The sequence below is a fragment of the Geotrypetes seraphini genome, chromosome 6 (assembly GCF_902459505.1).
Source record: "Geotrypetes seraphini chromosome 6, aGeoSer1.1, whole genome shotgun sequence".
NCBI classification, from domain to species: domain Eukaryota; kingdom Metazoa; phylum Chordata; class Amphibia; order Gymnophiona; family Dermophiidae; genus Geotrypetes; species Geotrypetes seraphini.
Genome location: NC_047089.1, coordinates 26,840,347 through 26,868,132, shown reverse-complemented (window position 1 = coordinate 26,868,132; position 27,786 = coordinate 26,840,347). Strand labels below are relative to the sequence as shown.

Here is a 27,786-nt window from a genome sequence, read left to right as displayed (position 1 = left end):
ATGCAGCCCTCGGTGTGATGTGGTGTTTTCATTGCCGCCCCTGGTGTTATCTTCTGGCCGGCTCCCTCTTCCTCACTGCTGCAGTGTGCACAAAGCTGCGGGCAGTGGCTCTTCACGCGTCCCGTGCCTCATCCAGAATCATCCCCTCTGATGTTGCAACGTCAGAGAGAAGGCTTCTAGTTCAGGCACAAAACGTGCGTAGGAGTCGCCGCCCTCGGCTATATGCACACTGCGGCAGTGAGGAGGAGGGAGCCGGCCAGAAGATAATACCGGGGACGGCAATGAAAACACCGCATTGCGCCGTGGACCGGATTCGGCCTGCGGGCCTTGAGTTTGACACCTGTGCTCTAGGGCATGTTACCCTGTCAAGAACTACTGATTGGAATAAATTCAGTCTGTAAACACAATGGAAAGCAAAAGATGTGAATCATGAAAGATCACCAAGGTAGAACCTTTTAAAATTGGCACTTTGTTGCTCGTCTTAAGTAACAATCATATTGTATCAGTTTTCATTTGATTATTGTTATTGAAGACAGGAGAAGGTTTGCTTTTCAGTCCTTCAGTCCCTCCTTTAGATGTTTCCTGCACGAAGAACCTGGGCATCCACAGGAACATTAAGATTTGCTTATATTCTTTACGGAAATTCTTATTAAGTAGTCCATATATTATGGCATTAAGGCAGCTATTGAAGTATGCCATAAAGTAGCTTACAATGAACAAACACTCTGGAATTCTTGATGCGATTTCCGAAGGGCTGATGGCCACCGCCAACCCAATGAAGTTCAGTGGCGCCCAACAGATGGCAAAAATCACGAACACGACAAACATCGTGAGAAAGTTTCTGAAATCACTTGGCTTCATTCTGGATTTCATCTCAGACTTGACTTTTCGTCTCACCTGAATGACTAAAATCCAAATCTTCAGGTAACAGAAAGTCACGACAGCGATAGGTACTATGAAATGAATGAAAACCAAAGTAATGGTATAGGAAGAGCTTACTGTCTGAACAAAGGTGCAGGAGTAGACTCGTGGATCGTATTCTAAGGAACCAACAAAGAAATTTGGCACAGTTGCAACCACAGTTAGTGCCCAAATTAGGCAGACATAAATCATTGTATTCCAAGTACTGTAAAGCTTATCGTAGACAAAACTATGGCAAATGTAGCAGTATCGGTTGAGTGCAATTCCTGTGATGTTGAAGATGGACCCGATCACACTGAGTCCCATCACAAAGCCACTGACTTTACAATGGATTTCGCCCAAGGACCATCTATTTTTGAAAATGGCCACCAGCACGAGTGGATACGGGTATAAGGCCACCACAAGGTCTGCAAAGGCCAGGCTCACCACAAATGCATTACCTGAGGAGAGAAAGAAACACAACACATAAAACAGCAGCATTTTTACGCAGTTTTGAAATTGTGCTTTCATATGGACAGAGGAAGAATGCAGAGGTAAGTATGGAGAGAGTTATTTTCAAAGCTGTGTGTGAAGCAACAAATTTGAAAATTGCCTTCTTGATATGCAGGAAAGGTTTATGCATGTACAGCTGACAAGGTTCTTGAATTTCCCCTTATCGCATTATTTGGCATCGATAGAACTCCTGAGGATATATAGGAGAGATGTTTTACAATATAATCAGGTGGATTTATTCACACCCGATAACCTATATTACAACTAAAGAAACAAGAAGGAGAATTGATAACATTGTTTCTCCTGATAGTTTAAATGTCTCCCAGCTTCTTGAATCATCTAAAGATGTGATTACAAGACCATTCAAGGCAACATACGCTTAACTTCCGTCTTTTAAATATCATGTTTTTACTGCAATGACTTTTTGATTTTAAGTTTATTAGTATTGCCTGTAAGGTCCATTCGCAAAATCATTTATCATTTTCCTTCCAATCAGTGCAAGTTATTCATGTGTGCACAGAGCCATGCCTAATGTTATCATCATTTTTTTTCGATAAAAAGGGCAGTGTCATCTACTCTGTTTTAAAGGTTAGACCGTATGTGACCTTTCATATATAAACCCTTCTCGGCTGTATGTTTTGCTAACTCATTTGTTTATGATTTTTAGCCATGACATGTTATAATCAGTCCTTTCTTTATTCATTCATTACTTTCTACTAAGTAAGAGAATTTATGTATAAGGTGGTTTGTCTGCCTATTAATTATCCACGGTTGGTCTTCCACTCCAAGATAGTAATTTTGTCCTTTGTACATTTTACATATTGTATTGGGTACTATATGGAATTTTTAAATGTGTTCATTTAAGATATATTAACGTTTTTTACACGTGAGGATTTAATAATTTTATAACAAATATACTATATAATTTAATTAAATTTAAATTATTTATTATTTATGGTAAGTCTTCCACTCTATGATAATTATTATAGTTTTTATAATATATTATATTAGGTTATATATGGTATTTTCATATGTGTCTATTCATGATATATTAATGTTTTCATATGTGATGATTCAATTTGTTTACGATAAATGTTTTATATACATTATATCATCTATTTTAATTTAATAACGGTGCTTCATTTGATCATATGTTGTAATTTATTTTAAGTCCATATTTTAACTTCTCTTTTTCTTTTATGGTCCATGATAGTTTTTTTACTGCAATCTTTTCTACTGCAATTTTTTGTGACCCATTTTTCTTCCCTTTTCTACCATATAATTTTCTCACAATTGGGTCTCTCTTCTTCTTTTAACATTCCCTTTTTCTTTTTTCAATATTTTCTCTCACTAGTACTGTTTCTTATGTTTCCTTATTTGTCTCCATTATGTCTACTTCTGATGCTATTAGTCAATCACTATCAACCGACTCGTATTTAATTTTTTCCTGTTGTTCTCTCACAGTTACTTACGTCCCCCCAATGTCTATTTATACTTCACACTACTATTAGCTGCTAAACATTAAAATCTGGTTTGATGTTATCTTTCCTGCATGTAGTCTACCAATATTGCATGCGGGATTGTCACTCTTTTAAAACACATAAAATATATATATATACTTGTCTTTACGTCATTAGATTACAATGTTTAATATTATGATCAAATATGATCATCATGTCCTTCTATGTTTTTTTATTCGTACCTTTCAATCCTCACCTTTTTATCATCATTTTATTGTATTTTTTAATATTGTTTAATATGATTTTAACATTGTATTTTGTGTTACATTTGTACTCAATAGGACCCCTGATGAAGGTTGTCCGAAACACGGACCGTGTTGAGTCCCTTGTTTGGTAAAAAGGTTTTTAGATATATTTTGGTTGTCACAATAAATTTTGCCTACATCGTTGTACATATCTGCAGTTCTGGTTTGTTTGCTCCTGGTTGGTTTTTTCACTCCAGACAAGGTTGGACCTTCCTCTTCCTTTGGTTTTCTTGCTTTGTGATTACAAGACGAGCCACCTTGTTGGTTACTTTTAAATTGGAAATCGAAAACCAACTTATTCTTAAGTTGTATTTTGTGAAGAAACAAGCTTTGTTCTGTGGACAGCTAATGGTTTTTCCTGATGTGTCCAGACAGACACAATATAGGAGGAAACAGTTCCTATTGCTTAAGCCTTAAGTGCTGGCAGTGGGGGCTAATTTCTTCCTAAAATTCCCATGCAAGGGTCTTGTAAATTATAAAGCTGATTCATTTTGTGGATCCATCACAACTGGAGAATTTTTTGATTGCTAAAGTTGTTTTGAAAAGTTTCAGATACTAATTCAGACATTGTAGAGAAGGGATCTCTAAGTTCCTCCTTGAGGGCCGCAATCCAGTTGGGTTTTCAGGATTTCCCCAATGAATATGCATGAGATCTATGTGCATGCACTATTTTCAATGCATATTCATTGGGGAAATCCTGAAAACCCGACTGGATTGTGGCCCTCAAGGAGGGACTTTGAGACCCCTGTTGTAGAGGATTAGTGACATATTGGAATAGGCCTTTGCCTGTAAAGGATGATTATAAATGGTTACCTATACAAAATTCTTATTACGTTTAGCACTGAGAGGCCTCGTTGATGTGGACTTGAAGGAAGTTTTATTACGAATAGTAAGTTTTCATGTTTGAATTTGCTTTTGTCTTTTTCCTTAATTTTTTTTTGTTATTTATGTAACAAATGCCAATAAAATATTAATTAAAAAAAAAAAAAAAAGTATGGAGAGAGTTAATTTCAAAGCTGTGTGTGAAGCGATGAATTTGAAAATTGCCCTCGTGATATGCAGGAAAGGCTTACGCATGTACAGCCGACAAGGGCCAGATTCATTAATTGATGCCTATAGATAGACCCCCGACTGCATGCCAATCACACTTAGGTGTCCTTTAAAGGACTGCGCTTAATGGTACCTAACTTAAAACTTACCACGCATTAGCATATAGCGTGCGCTAAATCGATTGGCTAATCAGTTAACGCACCTTAGTAAAAGAGGGCCCTAGGCCAAGTCTACATTGCAACCTAAGTCTTTCTCAACCCCTAAACATGCCTACTTTGGTGTTAGGTGCGGCTAGGCACCATGCGATGGGCATTTATTGTTTGTAGAATCACGCCTAAGATGATAGGCATCTATCTCTCAATTAAATTTTATTTTTTTTCCAATTACGAGCTTGTTAAAGCTCATTATTGAAGCCAGTTTGCTAAGGGCTCCTTTTACAAAGCTGCGCTAGCGGTTTTAGCGCACGCACCGGATTAGCGCACGCTATAGCGCACACTAGCTGAAAATCTACTGCCTGCTTAAAAGGAGGCGGTAGCGGCTAGCGTGTACTTTTCCGCGCGTTAAGGCCCTAGCGCAGCTTTGTAAATGGAGCCCTAAGTAACCCCCCCCCTCCTTTTTTAAGCTGTTATAGAGATTTCGACCATGGCGTGGAGCGCTAAATGCTCACTATGAGCGTCGGAGCAGCATCAGAGCATTTATCACTCTGGGCCATGGTAGAAACCGCTTACTGCGGTTTTAGATCTGAGAAATCTGTACTGAATCAGGTAAATCAATAAAACCTCGTTGATACCTTTTTCTTCCATGAGCCATATTTTATGCATGACCTGCATTTAGGTTGACGCCAGCAGTTGTCGTCACGATGGGAATAGATCTCGTCCAAGAACAGGTCTCGCTTGAATGGTTTCTCTAACGTATTAGACATGTACAAGCTTTCTTAAGCCATTAGACAGGCGTGTCAATTTTTCCAAGTTCCAAGTTTCCAAGTTTATTTACAGTGTGATATACTGATGATCAGACAAATATCTGGACAGTTTACAGGTGATTAAAATTAGAGTTTAAAAAAAGTAATAATAAAAATAAAAGTAACATAGGGTAACATAAAACCCAGATAAAGACAAAGATACGGACAAAGGGCAGGATTCACTAACCTGCCAGATCAGGCCAGATTCGGGCCCGATCCGGGCAGGTCCAACTAATTCAGTAAACTTTAACATGCAGATGAGGGTGGTTGGAAGGATGCCCCCATCTGCAGGCATGGATCGTGCTATAGCGATCCTCGCACATGCACAGACCAGAGTTTTTTGTTTTTTTTTCTTCTTCTTAGCACAGCCAGGGCTGCAAGAAAGCCTACAAAAAATGCTATTGCTGGAGCTCAGGGCTGTTTTGGCGGGTTAAAACCACAGGCTTGCAGTGCGGGGAAGGGTGGGAGAGTTGGGGCAGGCAGGCATGTTTGGGGCTGCAAGAGATCGGGGTTTTATGTAACTGCGATCCAGTTAAGATTTATTAGAAAGAAAAAAAAAGATAATAGTGAATTCAAATAAATATCTAGAATGCTGCTTCTTTTCATAAATATTGTAAAAAAAAGGTTCACTATTTTGGTCTGTAGCAGCAAAACTGAGACACAGGTTGGTGGTGCCTTATAGAATAAATGATTTCTTGGAGCATAAGAATATCTGTGCCCATGATCTAAGTGGATGTAGCTGTTTTTCCGCCAGAATACTGGAGCTGTGAGGAGTTGATATATTTGGGTTTGATAGCTGCCAGAGGTGAATGAAAGGCCTGCATCTGTATTTGTAGACAAGACTATAAACAGAGTGGAATGCATTTAAAATGGAGCAATTATGGAGACCTGTATTTTTCTATTTTTCATTAAAACATGTTCCATTTACCTTTCCATTTCCAGGCGCTAAGGCACAAGGAAGTTTTTTGTGATACCCTGGCTTTTCCTGACATTGCATTTTAAACAAGAGCATATAATCATTTACATAACAAAAGAAATGGCAGCGTCCTAAGCTCCCTTCAGGTATTCTCTAACAGCACGGTTCAGTACCGTTTGAAGGTTTTAGAAAGCGCACAGCTCAGATTATCTCCTCAGAATTGCTGAATATTTGTTTATTTATTTTATTGAGTTTCATTAGCCGCCTTTATGAAGAGATTCACCCAAGGCGGTGTACAGCAAGTACAATTCAACATAAACCTTATAATTTTTTTTGTTTGTTTTGTTAAATCTTTATTCGTTTTTAAAGCCAAGACAAAGTGCAACATATTATCATATGTAGTTAACAGAATAAACAGCACTGAAATTCATCAAATATTATTGTATGTACATATCCCCCTCCCCCCCCCCTCCCGAGAGTGTTCAAAACATTCATACGTTCAAACCTATAGGTTTGGCATAAGGTTTCCCACCAGAAGCAATAGTTTCAGGTGGGAAACTATTCTTATAATTTTAACAGCATAACAGTAGTAAAAAGGCCAAATTGACATAAACATAAATAAACGACTGAGGTAAATTGAAAATCATCACATTGAAACTTAATAATAAGCCTACCATGAAACAATTTCAAAAATAAACTTATTTAACAGCACTGAAATTCAAATAGCAGAGATATACTATAATACAATGTGAAACATCTAATAAGGGGCCCGTTCAAGCTGGACTTCAGTTTTGACTGTTTTGATTTTATTTTCAATTCTTTTTAGTTTATGATATATTTTTTAATCTCACTTATTGTTTTACCACTTATTTTGTTTTATTTTATCATTCAAATTTCATTTAAATTTCCCCAGAATTCTATTGCTTCAACGGTTCTCCCTCTGCATCTATTCTTATCTCCCCTCTTTTTTCAACCTTTCAAAGTCCTTTAGATCATTGTAGTCTTATTAGAATGTTTATTTTCTTATTTTTCTCATCTATTCTCTATTTTATTTCTTCATTACTCTACTAATTGTCATTTTTCCAGGTACTTTAGTTAGATTGTGAGCCTTCGGGACAGTAAGGGAATTTCTAAGTACCTATTTTACTTATAATTTTAATGCACCCTATTGTCTATTTTTCTGTAAACCGCTTAGAATCCTAACGGAGTTTAGCGGTATATAAGAAATAAATTACATTACATTACACATATTAGACCATTCAAACAACATAGATAGGATGCTAATGCTTTTCTACAATACAGCTTATCATAAAGCCGAGGTGTCAACTGCAGATATTAGATGAGGACAAGATAGGTAGTAGAGAGTCTGTTGGGATAAACAAGTGTATCATGGCTCACTAGTATGCTTCCTGAGATGCTGGGGAGGAAGAGAGGTGCCAACGCCAGCTGACTGCCTACAGGACATGCCTCTCATGGTGGCAATCAGCCAGCACCAGCCCCTCTCCTCTCCATGTGTCTTTCCTGCCAGCACCCCTCCCCCCCCCCCCACTGGCAGCTCAGGGCTCATCTGGAGGACCTTCACACATGCGTGGATATGGACGTGATGACATAATGCAAACGTGTGATGTCATCACATTGACATCAGTGCGCTTCCAGATGCCTCGATCGGGACACAGAGAGGCTATGGGACCAATGGGAGGCTAAACTCAAGGTCAGTTGTTTGTACAGTTAAACAAGATATAAGGACCAGATCTAAGTTACCACGATTGTGGTAAGAGTAGGGTTACCAGACGTCTGGATTTCCCTGGACATGTCTGGACAGCTCATTCTCTGACTCCTAACACAAAATTCCCTTAATGTATGACTTAGCACACGGTAACCTTTGAAATACTACAAAAGCAGTTAGCAAGTCTGTGTATTAACTGTTACTGAATGCTAACACACTTTGGTAAAAGGTTCCCTTGAGTTTGCTTTTTCTGAATATCTTCATTGTCTCTTTTTTTCGTATTGATGTATAGAAATGCCTTTTAAAATTGCCCTTTATATTTTTACCCCTTTTATTTTCAGCAGCTTGCAATGCTGGTCTCAGGGTGGCTGCAATTTTCAAGGCTGTATTGTTTATTCCTCTGATGAGCCAAAACATTGGTGAAACAAGGTCGCTTGGTGGGAAGATTGGAGAAGACGTGACTGCGTTAGAGCTCAAGTCATCTTTTGTCAGCTAAGCCCTTGAATGTGCCTTCGGGTGACTTTGCCCTTTTCTAAACCTGAACTGTTCTGTGAGGGAGTTTTTTTTGCCAGTGAAAGTATTAAAAGCTGTTTTGATTTGTACCTTTTGGTTCTATACTGCTACATTAGTCTGAGGCTTTTTCTCCCTCTTTTTGGGTGCATGCTGGGTTTGAAGAGGGGATGCCATGATCACACATTTTGACTCATTATATGAACATATTATATATTGTGCGTCCTCGTATAATATGCAAATTATTATACAATTTATGCTTAATGTGCTATTAAACTTTTAATATTTCTTAGTTTATATTCCCTTAAGCAAACTCGTTTTCATGAGCAACTGTGTCTTTTAACTCTCTATTGCCACCTGGTGTTAGATGTGAAAAATAGATCTGCTGAAAGAGACATGAGGGGAAAGCTACATTTTGACCAAAGTGAGCATTTTTAGAATAAGCACTATGGTGCCAACTGGTCCAGATTCTCTTGACAGTACTGAACCCGTCCTCAATTTACCCAACTGCATGCAATTGCATTCCCTAAGAAAAACAAGGTGAGAAGTCCTTGCATGCAGTGGGGGGTCAACCCAGGACTGTAATCATTCAAACCCAGTGTGAGAAGTTTCATTTCTAAAATTATGTAGTGCCTTACAGTTAAGTATATCAACAGACTGGTATTTTCCATACAGTTCTGTTTTTTGACTTCAAGCTGGCCCTAATTATTATTATTTTTTTAAACCAAAGCTGCGCAACGGCCGATTATCAAGCCTGATAAGAAACAATGGGGCAGCATTCTAAACTATCAGGCATATGAAAACCTGTTCCCAGCAGAGAGACAGAGATAATAACTGGTGGATAAACAGCGCAAAATATTCTAATCAGGACCCAGGAGGGGTAGCAATGTAATAATGACACAGTTAGTTCTCAAGCCAAAATTCTTTTGCGTAATCTGACATTTAGGGTTTCTGTAAAATAGGAAATGGTTAGTGTTTCATTCTTCAATCTGCTCTCAAGTATAATTGTCAAGGAATTCTTATAAAAACTCCTGTATTACCAGTGGCGTAGTGAGGGTAGGAGGAGGCTGGAGTGGAGGCACCCTCCCTCCACTCCTTCCCACCCCCCACTCCACACTTGCATTATCTCTTCCCCCCATGTACCTCTGTAAATCTTCACCAGTGCGAGTGGCTTCACCAGCATGCTGCTCACACCAGCGTATGGTTTTCCTCTGATGTCACTTCCTGGCCCCACGACCCATAAGTGATTCAGAGGGGAGCCAGGCCGGCGCGAGCAACAGGCAGGAGAAATCACTCACACTAGCAAAAGTCTACAGTGGTACAGGGGAGGGATGGTGCAAAGCATGGCTTGGTGGGGCAGAGCGGAGAGGTGCCAACGCCCCCCATTGAGACGACTCCCAGGGCAGTCTGCCCCCCTTTATGACCCGATTTCCCTCTGACCTGATTCACTAACCTGTGTACTGATCCGATTCTGATCCATGCATGCAAATGAGGGAAATGGCATGCAAAGTAGGCAGGGACACGATTCACAAAACAAAAATCTTGAACACCGACTGGGCTGGCCAATCAACAAGAAGCAACTGCTGGGGACCAGTTGCTCACGTCCTTTCTGACTGTCCTGCCAGTCCTGCAGCCCTGAAATAAACCCACTCTCTGCCTCTGCTCTCTGCCGTGACCTGCTCTCTGCCTCCCCCGTCTCTCCTGCTCTCTGCCGCGACCTGCTCTCTGCCTCCCCCGGCTCTCCTGCTCTCTACCGCGACCTGCTCTCTTCCTCCCCCGGCTCTCCTGCTCTCTGCCGCGACCTGCTCTCAGCCACCCAACTTTCTAGCTGATCTCCTGCCCTGTTCAGCCCCGACTCACCTGCCCTTCCTGGCGGGTTTAAAGCAGGTTAAAACCATGGGCTCATGAAGTAGAAAAAAAAAAACAGTCAAAAAGTTTTTAAAAAAGCTCTGCCGGACATGAAGGGCTTGCAAAAAAAAAAAAAAAAAAAATGCTGAGAGCATGAGCAGACCATCTACAGGCAAGGAAGATGGTCTGCGCATGTGTCAGGATCGCACACTAGCGATCTGTGCGATTGGAGGGGGGGACGTTCCTCCGATCGCCCTCATTTTAATTTTTTTTGTTTTGTGAATTGGTCGGGCCTGCACAGATCGGCCACGGAGCGTCAGGTTTGTGAATCTAGCCCTATGTATTACCTTAGTTATCCACTCTATTACCTTACATACTGATTGAAATTTGATTCAGGCAAACAAGCTACTTATTCTTATCAAATAGTACTTATCAAATAGTGTGTGAGACACAAAACGTAAATATATGCACAAAAGTGTAATTATGCATTTTGCCCTAAGGGGAGGGGTTCGATATTCAAGAGATTTATTCAGTTACCTTCAGAAGTTAACAGGTAAATATTTATTTAATTAAAATTCAGGTCTGCTGACTGGTTAACATATAACCAAAATTGTTGCCTTGTTAAACTTTTAACCAGTTGAGAAAAGGAGGGTCAGAGACATTCCAGGACATGATTAAAAGTCAGCTGGATAACACTGATATTCAGCCTTCTCTGATAACTAGTTATCACTCAGAGAATAGTTAAGCTCTGGAACGTGTTGTTAGAGGATGTGGTAAGAGTGGATAGCGTAGCTGGTTTTAAGAAAGGTTTGGACAAGTTTCTGGAGGAAAAGTCCATAGTCTGTTATTGAGAAAGACATGGGGGAAGCCTCTGCTTGCCCTGGATCGATAGCATGGAATGTTGCTACTCTCTGGGATTCTAGAATCCTGTTACCCTTTGGAGATTCCGTATGGAATGTTGCTACTATTTGGGGTTCCGGAATCTTGCTTACTGTGAGATAATGGAATGTTGTTACTCCTTGGGTTTTGGCTAGGTACGAGTGACCTGGATTGGCCACCGTGAGAACGGGCTACTGGACTTGATGGACCATTGGTCTGACCCAGTAAGGCTATTCTTATGTTCTTACGTTAAGGCTATAATTGAATTATTTTCCCTTCAATACATGTTAAAAGGCACTAAAGCACGTTTTAGTAGCAAACTCCACCAACATATTAGGTTACCCTGGATTATTCACTAATGAGATGCAAAACATGCAAATGCATGTAAAGCAGGTCATTAGTACATGGATCACAAGTAACATTATCCCAGGGAAGCCTTAATCTTCACAAACCCAGCGCCTTAAGGACATGCACCCAGAAATGCCATTCAGAGTCAACGCACCTACGCCACCTACTCTCACCAGATGCTGCTCAGTGTAATATGTTTTAGTGTCCTGTCTATATTGTAAATTATGTCACCTCAGTCCTGTCTCAATTATATTGTGGATGTACTTTGTAACCCATTCTGGTCTCCTTTGGGAGGACGGGCTCAATAATTGAACAAATAAATAAATAAAAATAACCCCAGCCAGATGCTGGGGTTATTTTACACCCTGGGTGCACTGTGCAGCAAAGCCATGTCCTGATGTAGTTAGCATGTTTGAAAAGAGCCACTAAAACACAATGTAAGCCGTCCCCAATCTCATCCCATCACAATCATGCCCTCCTAAAAATGAATCCCTTAAAATTCAAACCCCACCCCTTCTGAAACTCCTCCCCAATAGACTACATCTTCACCCCAAAGGCATCAAAGCTTCCTCCCCTCAACCTACCTTGTCAGTTCCCTAGTGTGTAGTGGGCTCAAACAGGAAGTGATCCTCGGTCGTTCCTGTTCTTTCTGGCACTGGGTTCAAAACGGCACTGGCAATCCCTAGCAGTAGTATCACAGTGGGAGTCAAGTTGCTGTATAAGGGCCTGTTTTGCCTCGTATTCAACTGGACCTCTAGCTGTAGTACCACAAGACTACCACAAGGGCTTGTCAGCACCCTTTTGAAACTGGCACCAGCGAGGGCAGGATCATTGGTGATCATTCCTGATCAAATTTGGGCACCAAGTATAGAATCTGGGGAGATAGCATGTGGACACCATGGAACTGACAAGGTAGTTCTGGGAGGCCTTCAAGCCAGTTGGGGAAGGCTTTTCATGCCTGGGGGGGACTTCAGGGTGAAGGGATAATCAGTTGGAGAAAGACTTTGGAAGAGTTGGAGCTTTGGATTGGGGGGGGGGTCTCAGGTAGGGGACCTTTAATTGAGGCGTGTTCTTTGGAAGGGTAGATTTGAATTGGAGGGGAGGACATTCAGGGAATAGTACACATGCCTAGGAGCATTTGGCTGCATCTTTAGTTTGCACATGCTGAGGAAAGTCAGGGCACAATTTTATCAAGAACATTATTTATTACTGGTACAATCCACTGTATTGGCCCAGTTGGACTACTGTAATTCTATTTATTTGGGTATTAAACAGGGCAGTTTAGATCATCTCCAGTTAATACGGAATACAGCGGCCAAACTTATTTTTGGAAAGAGAAAGTACGACCATGTTTCCCCATTGCTGAGAAAACTCCATTGGCTTCCGGTCCATCATAGGATCCAGTTCAAGTGTGCATGTGCGGTTTTCAAACTCCTTTATGGAATATTTGACTCTTTGATTCCCCTCAGTGGGAATTCTTTTAGATCCTGCTATTCAAGAATTACAACCATTCACAAATTAGCATTTCCTTCTCTGAAAGGTATTAAATGCACTGGGAAGCTTAGTAAATCCTTTACTTTTAAATTGGTGAGAATTTGGAATGGACTTCCAAATTCTCTAAGACTGGTAGATCGATTATTTCAATTTCGAAAAAGTTTAAAAACCTGGTTGCTTTCACAATAGTTAATTTGATTTTAGCTGTCCTATGGTAATTTTAAGCAATTCAACACACTTTTTTCTAACTTTCTCCATCCATCTATTCTAACCAATTTCTGTTTTTATCCCTCAATTTTTACTTGTTACGTTTCATTTTTTAACGAACTGTAAACCGAGTCGAGCTCCTTAGGGAGTAGATTTGGTCTATAAAATGAAGATTAGATTAGAACATAAGAAGTTGCCTCCACTGAGGCAGACCAGAGGTCCATCTTGCCCAGCGGTCCTGCGGCGGCCCATCAGGCCTATTGCTTGAGCAGTGGTCCCTGCCTATTTCTATAACTTACCTCTTACTCCTATCCCTATAACCTATCTCTGCTCCTATCTGTACCCCTCAATCCCTTTGTCCTCTAGGAACCTCTCCAAACCTTCTTTGAAGCCCTGCAACGTGCTTCGGCCTATCACAGCCTCCGGAAGCGCGTTCCATGTATCCACCACCCTCTGGGTGAAAAAGAACTTCCTAGCGTTTGTTCTAAACCTGTCCCCTTTCAATTTCTCCGAGTGCCCCCTTGTACTTGTGGTTCCCCATAATTTGATTAGATCTTGGTGGCCTGATGAGCCCAGAATGGTAGAATAATGCTGCTTATGAGGCTGCAAACAGGCAGCATTATTCATTTAACATGAGAGTCGGTAATCTGAGGTGCTGAATTACCACGGTTGCGAATTAAAGCGCAATAAAAGTCTGACTTTCTCCAAATTTGATTACCTTAGCACGGTGTGTTGCAAACTTTTTAAGCCGCTGGCACACTAATCTCAGGGCTGTGGCTGGAGGGCACCCGGAAATGCGTGGAAGTCGACGTGATAATGTTTTAAAAAGAATTTCCCTGCAACTTCATCGAGTGTCCCTTAGGGCTCCTTTTACTAAGCTGCGCTAGCGGTTTTAGTGCATGCTTAGCACGCACTGCAATACCAAACGTGCCAAACGCTGATGCCTCCGCAGAGCCTGCGTTAGTATTTTTCATTTAGCACATGGTTAGCGCACGCTATGTGCTAAAAACGCAAGCGTGCCTTACTAAAAGGAGTCCTTAGGGCATTTTTAGCGCGCGCTAGCCAAAAATCTACCGCCTGCTCAAAAGGAGGTGGTAGCGGCTAGCGCCCGTTGCAATTTGGCACGTGCTATTCTGCGCGTTAAAGCCCTAGCGCACCTTCGTAAAAGGAGCCCTTAGTCTTTAATTGTTAAATGATGAAAGAAATTTAAAAAAACCAAAAAAAATACCACCTTGTTGTTGTTGGTAGATACAATTGTACCAGTTATACTTCTCCCTCCTTATTCGCGGGGGATAGGGGCAGAGCCGGACCGCGAATGGCGAAAAACCGTGAATATCCATCTCTGACCCACCCCCGCCTCCCCCCCGGCATACCGGCCTTACCTGGTGGTCTAGCTGGTTTTCGGGACAGGAGCGATCTTCCTACACTCCTGCCCCGTGCAGATAGCCATAAGGAAAATGGCTGTGTGGAGTTCCCATAGTCTTCCCACAGCCATTTCCTAATGGCTATCTGCACGGGACAGGAGTGTAGGAAAATCGCTCCTGCCCCGAAAACCAGCTAGACCACCAGGTGATGCTGGGGGAAGACAAAAATATGGGTTTTTTTTTCCTCCTCTCCCCCCCCCCCAAAAAAAAATTGCGATTATGTGAAATCGCGAGTAGGGAAACCACGAATGGGGAGGGGGAAGTGTAAATGAATTTTTCCCCAACTAGCTCACTTGGCACAAAGAATAAGCATTTTGGGCCGTTTATGACAGATTTCACAGATCTGCTAATACGAGATGGCATTTTAGCTACAATTTTCTCATCAAGCTGTGTGTGTTATTGTTCCACTGAAGTTGCCCCTTTGAAAATAACTATGTATGATCACTTAGGTCTGCCCTAGGCAGTCTGTAGACATGCCTTCCAGTGTGTAAATGAAATATTTCAAGCTCCCCTGTTAAGAAAATTATCTGCATTCAGCTGCCTTATCATCAAAGGATTAGTGGTTTCCCATCTTTTACACTACTGCAATTGTGGTATTACAGAATGATGGTCATTTAAAACGGTGTTTCTCAGCTCGATCCTGGAGCACCCCCTTGCCAGTCAGGATTTCCACAATGAATATGCATGCACTCGATTTGCACGCACTGCCTCCGTTCTATGCAAATTTCTTTCATGCATATTCATTGTGGATGTCCTGACTGACAAGGGGGTACTCCAGGACCACTAACTTAGAGCACCAGATTATAAAGAAGGTTTCAGGAAGATTTATATTATTATTGTCATTAATAAAGCATATTTATTTATTACATTTCATGAGATAAGTTTCTCTGTTGCTTGCTGCCTATATTAAAATCGTTGCTATGATAAAACTGATCTAACAATGTATCACAGAGTGTACATTACAAAACACAGTCGTCATATATATAAAAAAAATTGTAAAATTTTAAATTTTTTTAATGAAGTGTTCAGACCAACCACTTATGTGCTCAATGGGTTCAAGCAATAGTGGCACATGGGTCCATCACAGCACTTCAAAAAGTCCCATGCCGTCCGGAAACTTTAAATAAAGCCATGGTACATATCTTTGCCTTATCAGCGGTGTTATTCCATCTCTGCTACTTCTTGCTACCCCTTGTATGCTGTTACACCGTGTTAAACTCCCTTGTGAAGTAACCCCCCTCCCCCCCGATCCAAATGCTTCATCAGGAAGGGAAACTCTCAGAGACTACATAAACAGTAATGTAATGTACACTCTGTGATAAAGTGCTAGAGAAGTATTTTCCTACACAGAGGGTTTTTGTAGCATATTTCTCCCTATTTTGGTCTATATGATAAAACTGAGCAATATGATTACACCTAGGGTTGTCAGATTTTGCAATTGTAAAATCCGGACGCCCTAGGCCCGCCTCCAGGCACTGCCATCTCCACCCTAGTCCCGCCCAAGCTCCGCCCCCCTCCCACTGCCTGCTTTGGTCGGGCAGGAGGCAATCCTCGCATGTGTCCTTTAGACCTTCTGGAAATTGCCTTCCTCCCCTGCACGGGGGAGAAGAATATAGACAGTACAGGGGAGGAGGACAGTTTGCAGAAGGCATTGCTCCAGGAATAGACAACCATTTACATACAGAAACCCTTTGCATTAAAATGAGTTCAATAAGTTCTGCATGTTATTTCTTGAGTCCTCGGTCAGGTGTAGTGCAGCCACACTAATGAGCTGGGCAGCATGCAAACGCGTGAAGAGCAGCTCATTTGCATGCCAATGAGGAGCAGAATTTGCATAAAAATCTTTACGAGCTGCAGTACTCATAGTTATTCTTTTACCAAGCTGAGGAAAAGTAGGCCATAGCATGTCCTTACATGGGTTTTCCCTATATATTAAGGTCATTTTTCCCATAACCACAAAATGGAGGAAGTGCAAGGGGGGGAAGCACATGGGGGGAATGGCACGGCGATGCCAGCTGCCACTGCCCCAGGTCTCTCCTTCCCTCACTATGATGCTGTTCAAGAGGTATAGCTATTTTTGCAGGCCGATGCTCGGAACCTCCCGCCAATGCTAGACGATTAGCGCCAGAATAGCGCCAGCATTAGGGTGTTCAGAATGTTCAGAGAGCACTAACGCTGGGGGACAATGTGCGTGCTAAAGACGGCTGGAAGCAGCATTAAAATGTAGTCAATCCTATTCAAATAAGGTCTTTAGCTATTCCCTCCCGATGCTCAGAAACAGCGCACAAACTGAACCCTGCCCTTACCACTGAAAATTCAACACCAGCTTGGAGCTAGTGTTAGGGCGTCTGAAGAGAGATTAAATAAAAGTCCCGACACTAGCCTCATGGGTCCATGAGCAGCAGGGGGAGGGGTTAGGCCACTGCAAGCACCCTGAACTGTAACGGGCCCCCTTCTCTCTTTATGCATCCTGAAACAGGCTCATTATTAAAGTATCCTGTTTCCCTGAAAATAAGACCTATCCCGATAATAAGCTTAGCATGATTTTTAAAGATGTTCCTAATATAAGCCTTACCCCAAAAATAAGCCTTAGTTAAGATCAACCAATGAAGACTCCTCCCAAAATGTTCCCGACGTTCCCCAGTTCCATTCATGACACTAGTGCTGCCCGATTCGCTGAAAAAATTGGACTCGTCAATTCAGCGACCCCCACCCTGGTAAGACTTGTTATACCTCCGCTTTGAGGCCTCCTAAAGCAGCAGTGGTGACAGCGCTTCCTTCCCCCCCCCATGTGCGGCATCTTTCCTCCCCTCTCACCCATCCCCTTGTGCAGCATGTTTCTATCCCTCCCTTCCATCACCCTGTGCAGCAGAACCCCACTGACCCTCCCACCATGAGACTGACATGCCGTACCTCAGTGATGTGGCAGAGGGAAGACCCCGGCGGGGAAGGCCGCAAAGCAAGCCCCTTCAGAGCGTTGCTGCCACTGCTGTTTTTGGAGGCCTCAGAGTGGAGGTATGTCAGTCTCACAGTGGGAGGGTCAGTGGGGTTCTACCGCACAGGGGAATGGGAAGGAGGCATAGAAAGATGCTGCACGTGGGGGGGTGGGGGGGAAGGAAAGAGGAAGAATTGGGGTGGAGGAAAGGAAGGGAAAGATGATTATTGTACAAGAAAAAAAATGACATCCCCCCAAAATAAGCCCTAATGCATTTTTTAGACCCAAAATTAATATAAGCCACTGTCTTATTTTCAGGGAAACACAGTAGGTGGTGAAGGAGATGCTGAGTCAGGCATCAGTGGTGAGCGCAACTGCATATAACTAGTCATGGGAGGGAGAGGAGCTGAATAAGTCCCCATTTAACCATAAGCTCCCTGCACCCTGGTTTGTAGTAGGAGGGGCCTAAGACTCTGATTGGCCCAGGCACCTAAGGCCCCTCCCATATAAGGGGCTTTAAGCACCCAGGCCAATCAAGGCCTTAGGCCCCTTCCCGGAGCCTGGGCCAATTACAGTCTTAGGCCCCTCCCAGTGTATCCCAGGGTGGGAGGGAAGGAGTGAGTGAATGAGAGAGAAGAATCAGGGATCTCCCTGTTGGTGATAATCACGACAGGGGAATCCCCGATCAGGTGAGCCAGCAGGACTTCCCAAAGCTGCAGTTTGGGGGAGACCTTCCAGCTCACCTGATCAGGGATTCCCCTGCCATGATCAACTGATGGCTGGCTATGGACTTTTGTCGGGATCCCCTGGCAAAGATAGATACCAGAAATGTAGGCCAGGGTTTTTCGGCCTACATTTCTGGTGCCTGTCTTTGAATGAATCGCGCTTACAAAGGTGCGATTTTCTAACTGGTGCTGTTGTGTGATTAACACGCAATCAGTGGTCGCTTTTAAGGCAGGGGCCAACATGGGCAACGGTTAAAGCATCTGGGGGCAAGTGCCTATCTAGGTGCCAAATTTGGGCCAATGAGTGTTATATCACAGGTACTACAGGGAACAGTACAGTTTAGGGCAATGGTTCCCAAACCCTGTCCTGGGGGACTCCCAGCCAGTCGGGTTTTCAAGATATCCCTAATGAATATGCATGAGAGAGATTTGCATACCTGTCGCTTCTATTATATGCAAATCTCTCTCATGCATATACATTAGGGATATCTTGAAAACCCGACTGGCTGGGGGTCCCCCAGGACAGGGTTTGGGAACCACTGGTTTAGGGGGTGAAGAACTTATGTGCATGACAGAAGACCAGGACTTGGGTGTGATTGTATGTGGATGATCTTAAGGTGGCTAAACAAGTTGAAAAGCTAGAAGGATGGTTTTAAGAAAGGTTTGGACAAGTTCCTGGAGAAAAAGTCCATAGTCTGATATTGAGAAAGACATGGGGGAAGCCACTGCTTGCCCTGTATTGGTAGCATGGAATAATGGTACACCTTGGGTTTTGGCAAGGTACTAGTGACCTGTATTGGCCACCATGAGAACGGGCTACTGGGCTTGATGGACCATTGGTCTGACCCAGTAAGGCTATTATATTCTTATGCTAGGTTGCATAGGGAGAGGTATGGCCAGTAGGAAAAAGGAGGTATTGATGCCCCTTTATAAGACTTTGATGAGACCTCATTTAGAATATTGTGTACAATTCTGGAGGCCGCACCTTCAAAAAGATATGAAAAGGATGGAGTCGGTCCAGAGGAAGGCTACTGAAATGGTGCATACGAACATAAGAACTGCCATCTCCGGATCAAACCCTGGATCCATCAAGTCCAGTGATCCGCACATGCGGAGGCTCCGCCAAGTGTACCCTGGCATAGTTTTAGTCCCCATATTACTGTATGCTTCTCAAGGGAGATGTGCATCTAATTTACCCTTACCCGTATCACTCTATAGGAGACAAATGCTGGACGCAGTATTCCAGGTGCATGGTCTTCGTCTTAAGGTATATGGGGACAGACTTAAAGATCTCAATCTGTATACTTTGGAGGAAAGGCGGGAGAGGGAAGATATGATAGAGACATTTAAATATCTACATAATATAAATGTGCATGAGTCGAGTCTCTTTCACTTGAAAGGAAACTCTGCAGTGAGAGGGCATAGGATGAAGTTAAGAGGTGATAGGTTCCGGAGTAATGAGGAAATACTTATTTACAGAAAGGGTAGATGCATGGAACAGTCTCCCGGAAGAGGTGGTGGAAACAGAGACTGTGTCTGAATTCAAGAGGGCCTGGGATAGATACACATGGGATCTCTCGGAGAGAGAAAGAGATAAAGGTTACTGCGGATGGGCAGCTCTATGACCTCACAATGCAGGTGCACAGAGCCTTAGCCTATAGGAAGAGGAGATGCAAATGTTAAGAGCCTTAGCCAATAGGGAGAGAAAGAGATAATGGTTACTGCGGATGGGCCATTTGGCCTTTATCTGCCATCATGTTTCTATGTTTCTATGACTCCCTTGGTACACTAAGCTGTGATAAAAGGCCAGTAGGAAATAGAAATAGGTAATGACAAGCACCTAGATTTTGTTTTTTTTGGGTTTTTTTGAAGTGAAGAAGAAATACAATATGACAAAAGCAATCAAGTGTGCTTGTTTTACCAACTATAAGTAATGCTTTGACATTTCCAGCTTTTATGGCCATATTTTATGCTTTTCTTCTATTTTCTGGTAAATAACACATTTCCTCTTACTGTGCAGATTTACACTTTCTCTTGTTCGACAACATTTTCCTTTTACCCTGCATTGAGCGGTAACAGTTTTGGAAGGAAATTTGCCATGAACACAATAAATGCTACAAGGTTCTTAGATTTTTTTTTTTTTATAATGCGATTGCTGATGGCTTTGAATAAAATGATTGATGGGGAACTATGTCACAGTTCTTATGTTAAAAAGGTCATAGGTATATTTTTTTAATAGGTTCTAATCATCCACCAATAGCAAATAATAAGTGACGTGATCAAGGTCACAAATCCCTAAAATGTGATTTTCTCTCAATGATGTAACAAGGGAATGTGTGTAGAAGAGGATAAAGAAAAGGAAAAAAATGACCTAGAGACAATAGTACAATATTAATACATAAAAGGAAGTACAATTACTTAAAAAAAGAAAAGAAAGTGCAAAGTGAAAGATAAATATTAGAAGGAAAGCATAACATAAAAATGCATTTATATGACGCAGTACCTTAGGAGTTCTATGCAGTTTACAAAAGAAAACTGAAACAGTGACAATAAAAGCAAATGACCTAGAAATTACAAAAAATTTCTTAAATAAGTAGGTTTTCAATCATTTCCTGAACTGCTGGTAAGAGACAGAACCAACTAACTCCCTCCTTTACAAAGCCGCGCTAGCGTTTTTAGCACCAGGTACGGTGGTAAGAACGCCGATGCGCATAGAAATTCTATGAGCGTGTGATTTCTTAGCACCGCCGCAGGTGCTAAAAATGCTGGGGTGGCTTTGTAAAGGAGGGGGTAGCCGATTTATAATAATAATAATAATAACTTTATTCTTATATACCGCCACAATCTTACGACTTCTAGGCGGTTTACAATGAAGAGAAACTGTACAGACAGCGAATTATAGAGCATTGAACATCTAGTGATAGTAACAGGAGAGTTACAGGGTCTGTGTATTACACGGTTTCACAATGAGTAGCATTATACAGTCGACGATATTCAGAGCATAAGTAGGAGAAGAGAAAGGAGATTTACAAACTCTTTATCACAAGAAGCTGCCTGAAAAGATAGGAGTTGTTGAAAATAGCTCTTGTATAAACGACCCTTTATCGACGGAAAAGCAAACAAATTACAATTACATCTTGGGCGTTGTGAATTAATGAATAAAAAAACGATCCACAAGATAATCAGGTGCTAAACCATGTAAGACTTTATAGCATATACAACCTTAAATCTGACTCTGGCTTTGACTGGTAACCGATGTAGTCCTTGGTAATAAGGTATAACATGATCTGAATTTTATCAGATTGAAAATTAATTGGACTGCCGTGTTTTGCATGAGGCGGAGTCTATAAAGATTTTTCTGATAACCCGCTAAGTAAAATATATTACAGTAATCCAAAACCTACCTACACAGCCATACAATAAAACTGCATCTGAGTCTTAATGGTGGTTCATTAGGCCACTAAGTCAATAAAATTGACCACCAATTGAAGAATCCAATATAAGGTGATAATGTTGGGTTTTGACAGACAAAATCACTCCTGTGATGGGAACAACACTACACTTGCATCAACCTGCTCGCTCACTGCGATCAGCAAAGGCAGTCTTGATGGATGTACCCGCTTTTAAGAGAGTCTACTCTGATGATTACTGCTCCGCTATCTTCTACATTGCTGGCCCAATCCTCTGGAATACACTACCGGTGGAATTGCATACATAAAGGAATTAAAAAATTGAAAACTGTTTCAGCAGGCATTTGCAGCCACTTGACTTCTACTGCCATTAATTAAAATGATAGCAGGTGAATTAATGTGAATGTGCTAAATTTGTTTTGCCTAATTGTTACCTTTTTTATTACTAGGAATGGTCTATTACATATTGATTTTGTACATTGACTTGTGATCTGCCTAGAACTGTACAGAGCAGAATATAAATGTTATAAATAAATAAATTTTGCCATTCCACTGTGGCTTGAGCACATCTGAGAAGCTGAAAGCTATGCTTTCGGTAGTTTTACGACCAGCAAGGCCTCCCAAGGCAGACAGGTTTCAGAGGAGATGTCAAACTAATGATGTACCGCCCAACGTCAAGTTCGGCAAGACAAAGAATGACATCTCAAGGATATTTGTCAGAAAACTGAATCGGAACATGTAAATGGAAAAACTAGATTAGCGTATCGGGATATTAAGAGATCACGGTAGAAATTCCAACTTCGATTGGGGATGCTTAACGATGCCAATTGAATGATACTGAATCATCTAGAAAGTATTAAAAAGAGACAGAAAGAATATATAGAAAATTTATACAAAAAAAGGCAATGAGGATACCATTGGGGAAACTGGAGAAGAACCAGATCTTTTAAAAGAAGTCATAGCAGCAATTAAAGATTTATTGTAAAAACAAGCCACCTGGTATAGACGGTATTCCAATTGAATTAATCAAAGGCTCAGAAGGTGCTGTCATGGCCCTCACTCAATGGTGTCAACTGATTTGGAAGGGAAAAAAAACATGGCCAACCAATTGAAAACATAAAAAAACTGGGATAGACCGAAGGTCCATCAAGCCCAGTATCCTGTTTCTAAAAGTAGCCAACCCAGCTACCTAGCTAGATTCCAAGTAGTTAAACAGATGTTATGCAGCTTATCCTAGAAATAAGCAGTGGATTTTCCCATGCCATCTCAATATTATACTGAAGAAAGGCGACACCAAGGACTATAACAACTGCAGAAGAATAGAGCATTGGTTTCAAAGTTGGTGGCCAAAATATAAATTCTCATCACTAGCAGCAATGAAGACATGCTGTATCTACTGAGAAAAGTTAAAGCTGAAAGTCATAACATGGGATTCGATCTGAATATAAACAAGATGAAGATCACGAACACAGAAAATGATGAAGATTTTGAGCTTGAAGGCAACAGAATAGAAGATGTAAAGGATTTCTGTTACAGATGCCGGTTAGAGAATTGGGTTGCCACTGAGCTGATCACGGCAAGGGAATCTCCCTGCCATGATCAGTTTAGCAGTAAGGAACCTGTCCGTCCTGCCCCCCCCCTCCCGCCTGAAGATTACTGGCAGGAGGAATTCCCAGTCTCTCATTCCAGAACCCCCAAAGCTGCCCTCTACCCCCAAATGTCCGCAGTAGGAAGAGTGCCCAATTTCTCCTGCCGCCGCTACCCCAAGACATCCCCTGGTAGGAGGAATGCCCAGTCTCTCCTGCTGGAAACCCCCCCACCCCCACGACACATCCCCCGGCAGGAGGGCTGCCAAGTCCCTCCTTCTGGAACTCCCCCACTCCACTCCTGAGATATCAAAAACCTCCCCCCCACCCCCTGACACATCCCCTGGCAGAAGGAATGCCCAGTCCCTCCTGCTGGAAGGAGGAAGTGACATCAGAGAAAGTTCCAAAGTAGATACAGCAGCAAGTTCGTCACTGTTCGTGCCAAAGTTAAAAAGATACGGGGAAGGGGTACGTGCACGCAGCAGGGGGGGGGGGCGGGGAAAAGGGCAGGAGAGAAGCACCACCGCTATGGGTGCCGGTCACCCTCACTACGCCACTGTGTAAAGGTGTGTCCTTAGATCATAGATAAAAATGGATAATGCATAAACCAATTTCAAAGAGTAATTGAAATTGTTTTGAAAAACGAGAAAACAAACAAGTCCTGAACAAGCCAGTTTAATAATCAGGAGCCTCCCCTGGCTGTTTAAATCTCTTTGAATATTCATCCCCAGCAATTTTGTTTGTCTGAGGATAATTGCCATAAAACAAACTCATAAGGGGAGTTTTATGGGAACTTTGGACTTTAAGGGAATGGTACTCATACTATAATCCATCCTATTTAAAAATTATATACTTGATACACTTCTCTGTCTTCAAACAAATCAATACATAGAAGAGAACCATCAAAAATCAGTCTAATGCCATTCTTTGAAAACATTGCCTAATTCCCACCCTGCAAAGTCCCTCCTTGAGGGCCGCAATCCAGTCAGGTTTTCAGGATTTACCCAATGAATATGCATTGAAAGCAGTGCATGCAAATAGATCTCATGCATATTCATTGGGGAAATCCTGAAAACCTGACTGGATTGCAGCCCTCAAGGAGGGACTTTGAGACCCCTGCAAGTGTATACGTACATTATAATCACTGGTCTAATCACTCTTTTAAGTTAATTTTTTGTAATGCATTTATTAAAGCATACACTTGCTGATTCATAAAGTATATCGAGGATGCCATTTTAAGTAGGACTGATTAGTGTGATTGACTGGGATGTTTATCCCTTTTCAATGTATGTTTTTCAGGGTTTGAGATCGCAAAATTGTCACAGTAAAAACACAGTCACACGGGAAATGAGGGCAGATTTTTTTAAAAGCCCCTGCATAGTCCATCCAGTCAGTCCAAGAAGGTTGCCAGAGTTGCACCTACCACTCCATGCAGATACTTTGAGGGGCGGGGATCCAGGGGCAGAGCACCCCCTTCTCTGGCCGGAGCATCCCCCTCCTCTCCTCCAGGCAGTGAGAAGGTGCGTGGATCAGTTGTGGGGCTGTGGGCTGACTGTGCATGGCCGTCGGCTCCGTTGGCCCCTCCCACCCTGGAATAGGAAGTTAATGTCAGGCCCGTGACTGCTCCAGAACCCCCAAACTCCCTGCACCCGGGGCGGACCACCTCCCGGCCTTGGTACACCACTGGGTTACAGTTCTGAATAAACACTGGTAACACTACCTGGGCAGTTGACAAGTCATCAGCATACCAACCAAACAGAGGCAGTTATATAATATAAGGTGCCACGATCCTTCAATACCATGCCAATGGTCAAAAGAGAGGTTTTGTGATTCGTCACATTCAATATCAATACCTGATTAAACCAACAATCCAGCCATCTTGCTAATTTACATTTTACTCTCTAATTTCAACCTTAAGATATCGTTCCTTCCCTCATGGAGATATGTGAGTATTTACACTCATACCTGTAGCTTATGATATAAGTGTGATATAAAATACACATATTGATCCTGATTTGTGTTTGCTATTTTTGGGACAAACTGTTGAGGTCTGCCTAGCATTGGTGTTTCCCAATCACTTACAGATTTTTGCCATTTTTGGTCCCAAGTAGGCGCATGGGCCCCGATTCTATAAATTGCGCCTAGATCAGCGGCATTTAGCCAATTTCCATGCGGAACGTAACATTTTAAAATTGGCTTAATTGACATGATAATTAAAAATATCATTAAAAGCCAATGATTACCATACTAACATAGTACATGAGACCAGATAAAGACATGAACAGTCCAACCAGTTTAAGTTCTGCATGGAAATCGGCTTGGCGCCTATCAGCACATACGTGAAAAGTAGGCATGGGTAGGGGCAGAATTTGGACATAGAAGGCATTAGGCACTGGTATTTTAGGCTGGGAAAAACCTGGGCCTAATATAATGGCGCCAAGGTTGTAGATGTCTACTAGCAAGCAGCTAATTTGATTTAGGCGCAGGTGGGCATGATTCTATAAACAGCGCTTAAATTTGACAGACATGCGAGAGCCACCATTTCTGTAGGTGCCTACTGACTTAGGCACCGTTTAGAGCAGTGGTCTCAAACCCGCGGCCCTGGGGCCACATGCGGCCCACCAGCTGTAGGAATGATGCTGCACACACAAGGCTCAGAGTGGGATTAGGCGACCTAAATGGATGGTCTCTCCACCTTTTATTGAGAATCATATTTCCATTAATTACTTAGCTAATGCTCTACAAGGTTATGATGTCATAATGCATTTACAGTGAGGATTAGACCAAGGCAATACCTTGTTTATCTATTTCATGTGATTCTCAAAGTTACTATCTCACGTGACATATGAATACATAATAACGGTTACAATAAAGTGATTCCCAATGTGTACATTTCTGATATGTCTCAAATCTTACTATGGTATGTGACAGTCCAAAGGTTATAATGCATGCTTCTTAAACTCTCTTGATTAGTCTTGCTCAAGCAGTCTGATTGTTGCCCGTATAAGGGATGCTTAAACAAGATAAGGAATAAGATAAGGGTAAACCTATGTCAGGTTAATAAGTGGCAAGAGTCGGGGAGGGGAGAATGCCTCAGCATTCTGTCTCAAGGTGCAAATCTTGTCCTTGCTTAGAATGAATACGTGACAGGAGGGAGAGGGAATGAGAAACAGGGCCTCAGATCCAAACACAGGCCAAGATCCACACACAGGCCTAGATCCGCACACAGGGCCTAGGTCAGTGTGCCGACCTGGCCTGTGTTCAGAACCGCCTGTGTGCCAATCCCGCCTGTGTTCTGATGCCCTGGATCAGAACTTATCAGATCTCCATCCCTACAGTGAGCCCACCAGGACAGACAGGGAAAAATGCTTGAGTACCTGAATGTAAACCACACAGGTCTCTCATCCAGCCTCTGTATGCCATCGTTTTCATAGGCGTCGGAATGGGGGAGGCCATAGGGGCCATGGCCTCCTCCAAAATTCTCTGCCACCGTGGATTTGGCCCTCCTGCCCACCCTTCTTCCGGTGTTTGCTTAAATTTTCAGGCAGCCACTGTGCAGCCGCTGCGCAGTGTCAAACAGCAGGCCTGCCCCGGAACCCTTCATTCTACTTCTGGAGGCAGGCCTGCTCGTGGACGCTGCACGGTGCCTGCTGAAGATTTAAACTAAAGCGCCGGGAGGAGGTGGGAGGGGAACTTGGGAGCTGTTTAGAGGTCGAGAGCCAGGGTGGAACTCCTGGCCCCTCCCCCAACAAAGCAGTGCTCTGCTGCCTAGGATTATTTTTAAGTAAAAAAATACACGGGGCTGGATTTGCACTAAGACCCTGTTTTACTAAGGTGTGCTAACCGATTAGCTCATGCTAATCAATTTAATCAGTTAGCGCACCTTAGTACAACAGGGGGTAAGTGTTCTCTAACGAGTGCTCTGCATGGAGTGCCCTTTACAAACCACTAGCTTGGCACACTTCTCGCACCTAACTTCGGGCTTCAGCACTAATGCCTGCCAAAAGCCAGGGCAGTTAAGCATGCAAATCCAGATATGCTAATATCTGGGAAATGCCCCCATCCACAAATACTCCTCCCATGACCATGCCTCCTCCTGAGTTGCATGCTATGAAATTTAGCCATGCATTTTATAGAATAAGGTAGCGTCTCTATGGGCCAAAATACCGGGAACAAATGGAATGGATACGAAGATCGGCATCTACTACTGACCTCCAGGGCAGTCTGAAGAGACTGATGGAGAAATGACGGACGAGATTAAACACGAATGCAAGGGAGGCAACACAGTTATCATGGGCGACTTCAATTATCCGGAGGTAGATTGGAACCTAGGCAACTCCAGCTGCAGTAGGGAGACCAAGTTCCTGGATGCTGTAGGCCAGTGTTTTTCAACCGCTGTTCCGCGGCACACTAGTGTGCCGCGAGATGTTGCCTGGTGTGCCGCAGGGCCGCCATCAGGGCAGTACTACCAGTCCTGCATTCAGGGGCCTGGAGCTGACAGGGGGCCCGAGGCAGGGGCGCCAGTAGCTCGCCAAGGCAAAGTGAGTCGATCACCCAGGACTCACTTTGTCTTGGCGATCTAATCTATC

The 27,786-nt window shown here is 42.6% G+C and overlaps 1 protein-coding gene across 1 annotated transcript in view; it reads right to left on the bottom strand.

Annotated features, from left to right (window-relative positions):
• Positions 1-368: 368 nt before the first annotated feature.
• MTNR1B (melatonin receptor 1B) overlaps positions 369-27,786 on the bottom strand; it is a 35,194-nt gene continuing 7,776 nt past the window's right edge. Inside the window, exon 2 of the mRNA XM_033948585.1 lies at positions 369-1,361. Coding sequence (XP_033804476.1) covers positions 493-1,361 — 869 coding nt within the window. The 3' untranslated portion in view covers positions 369-492. The remainder of the gene's footprint in view (positions 1,362-27,786) is intronic.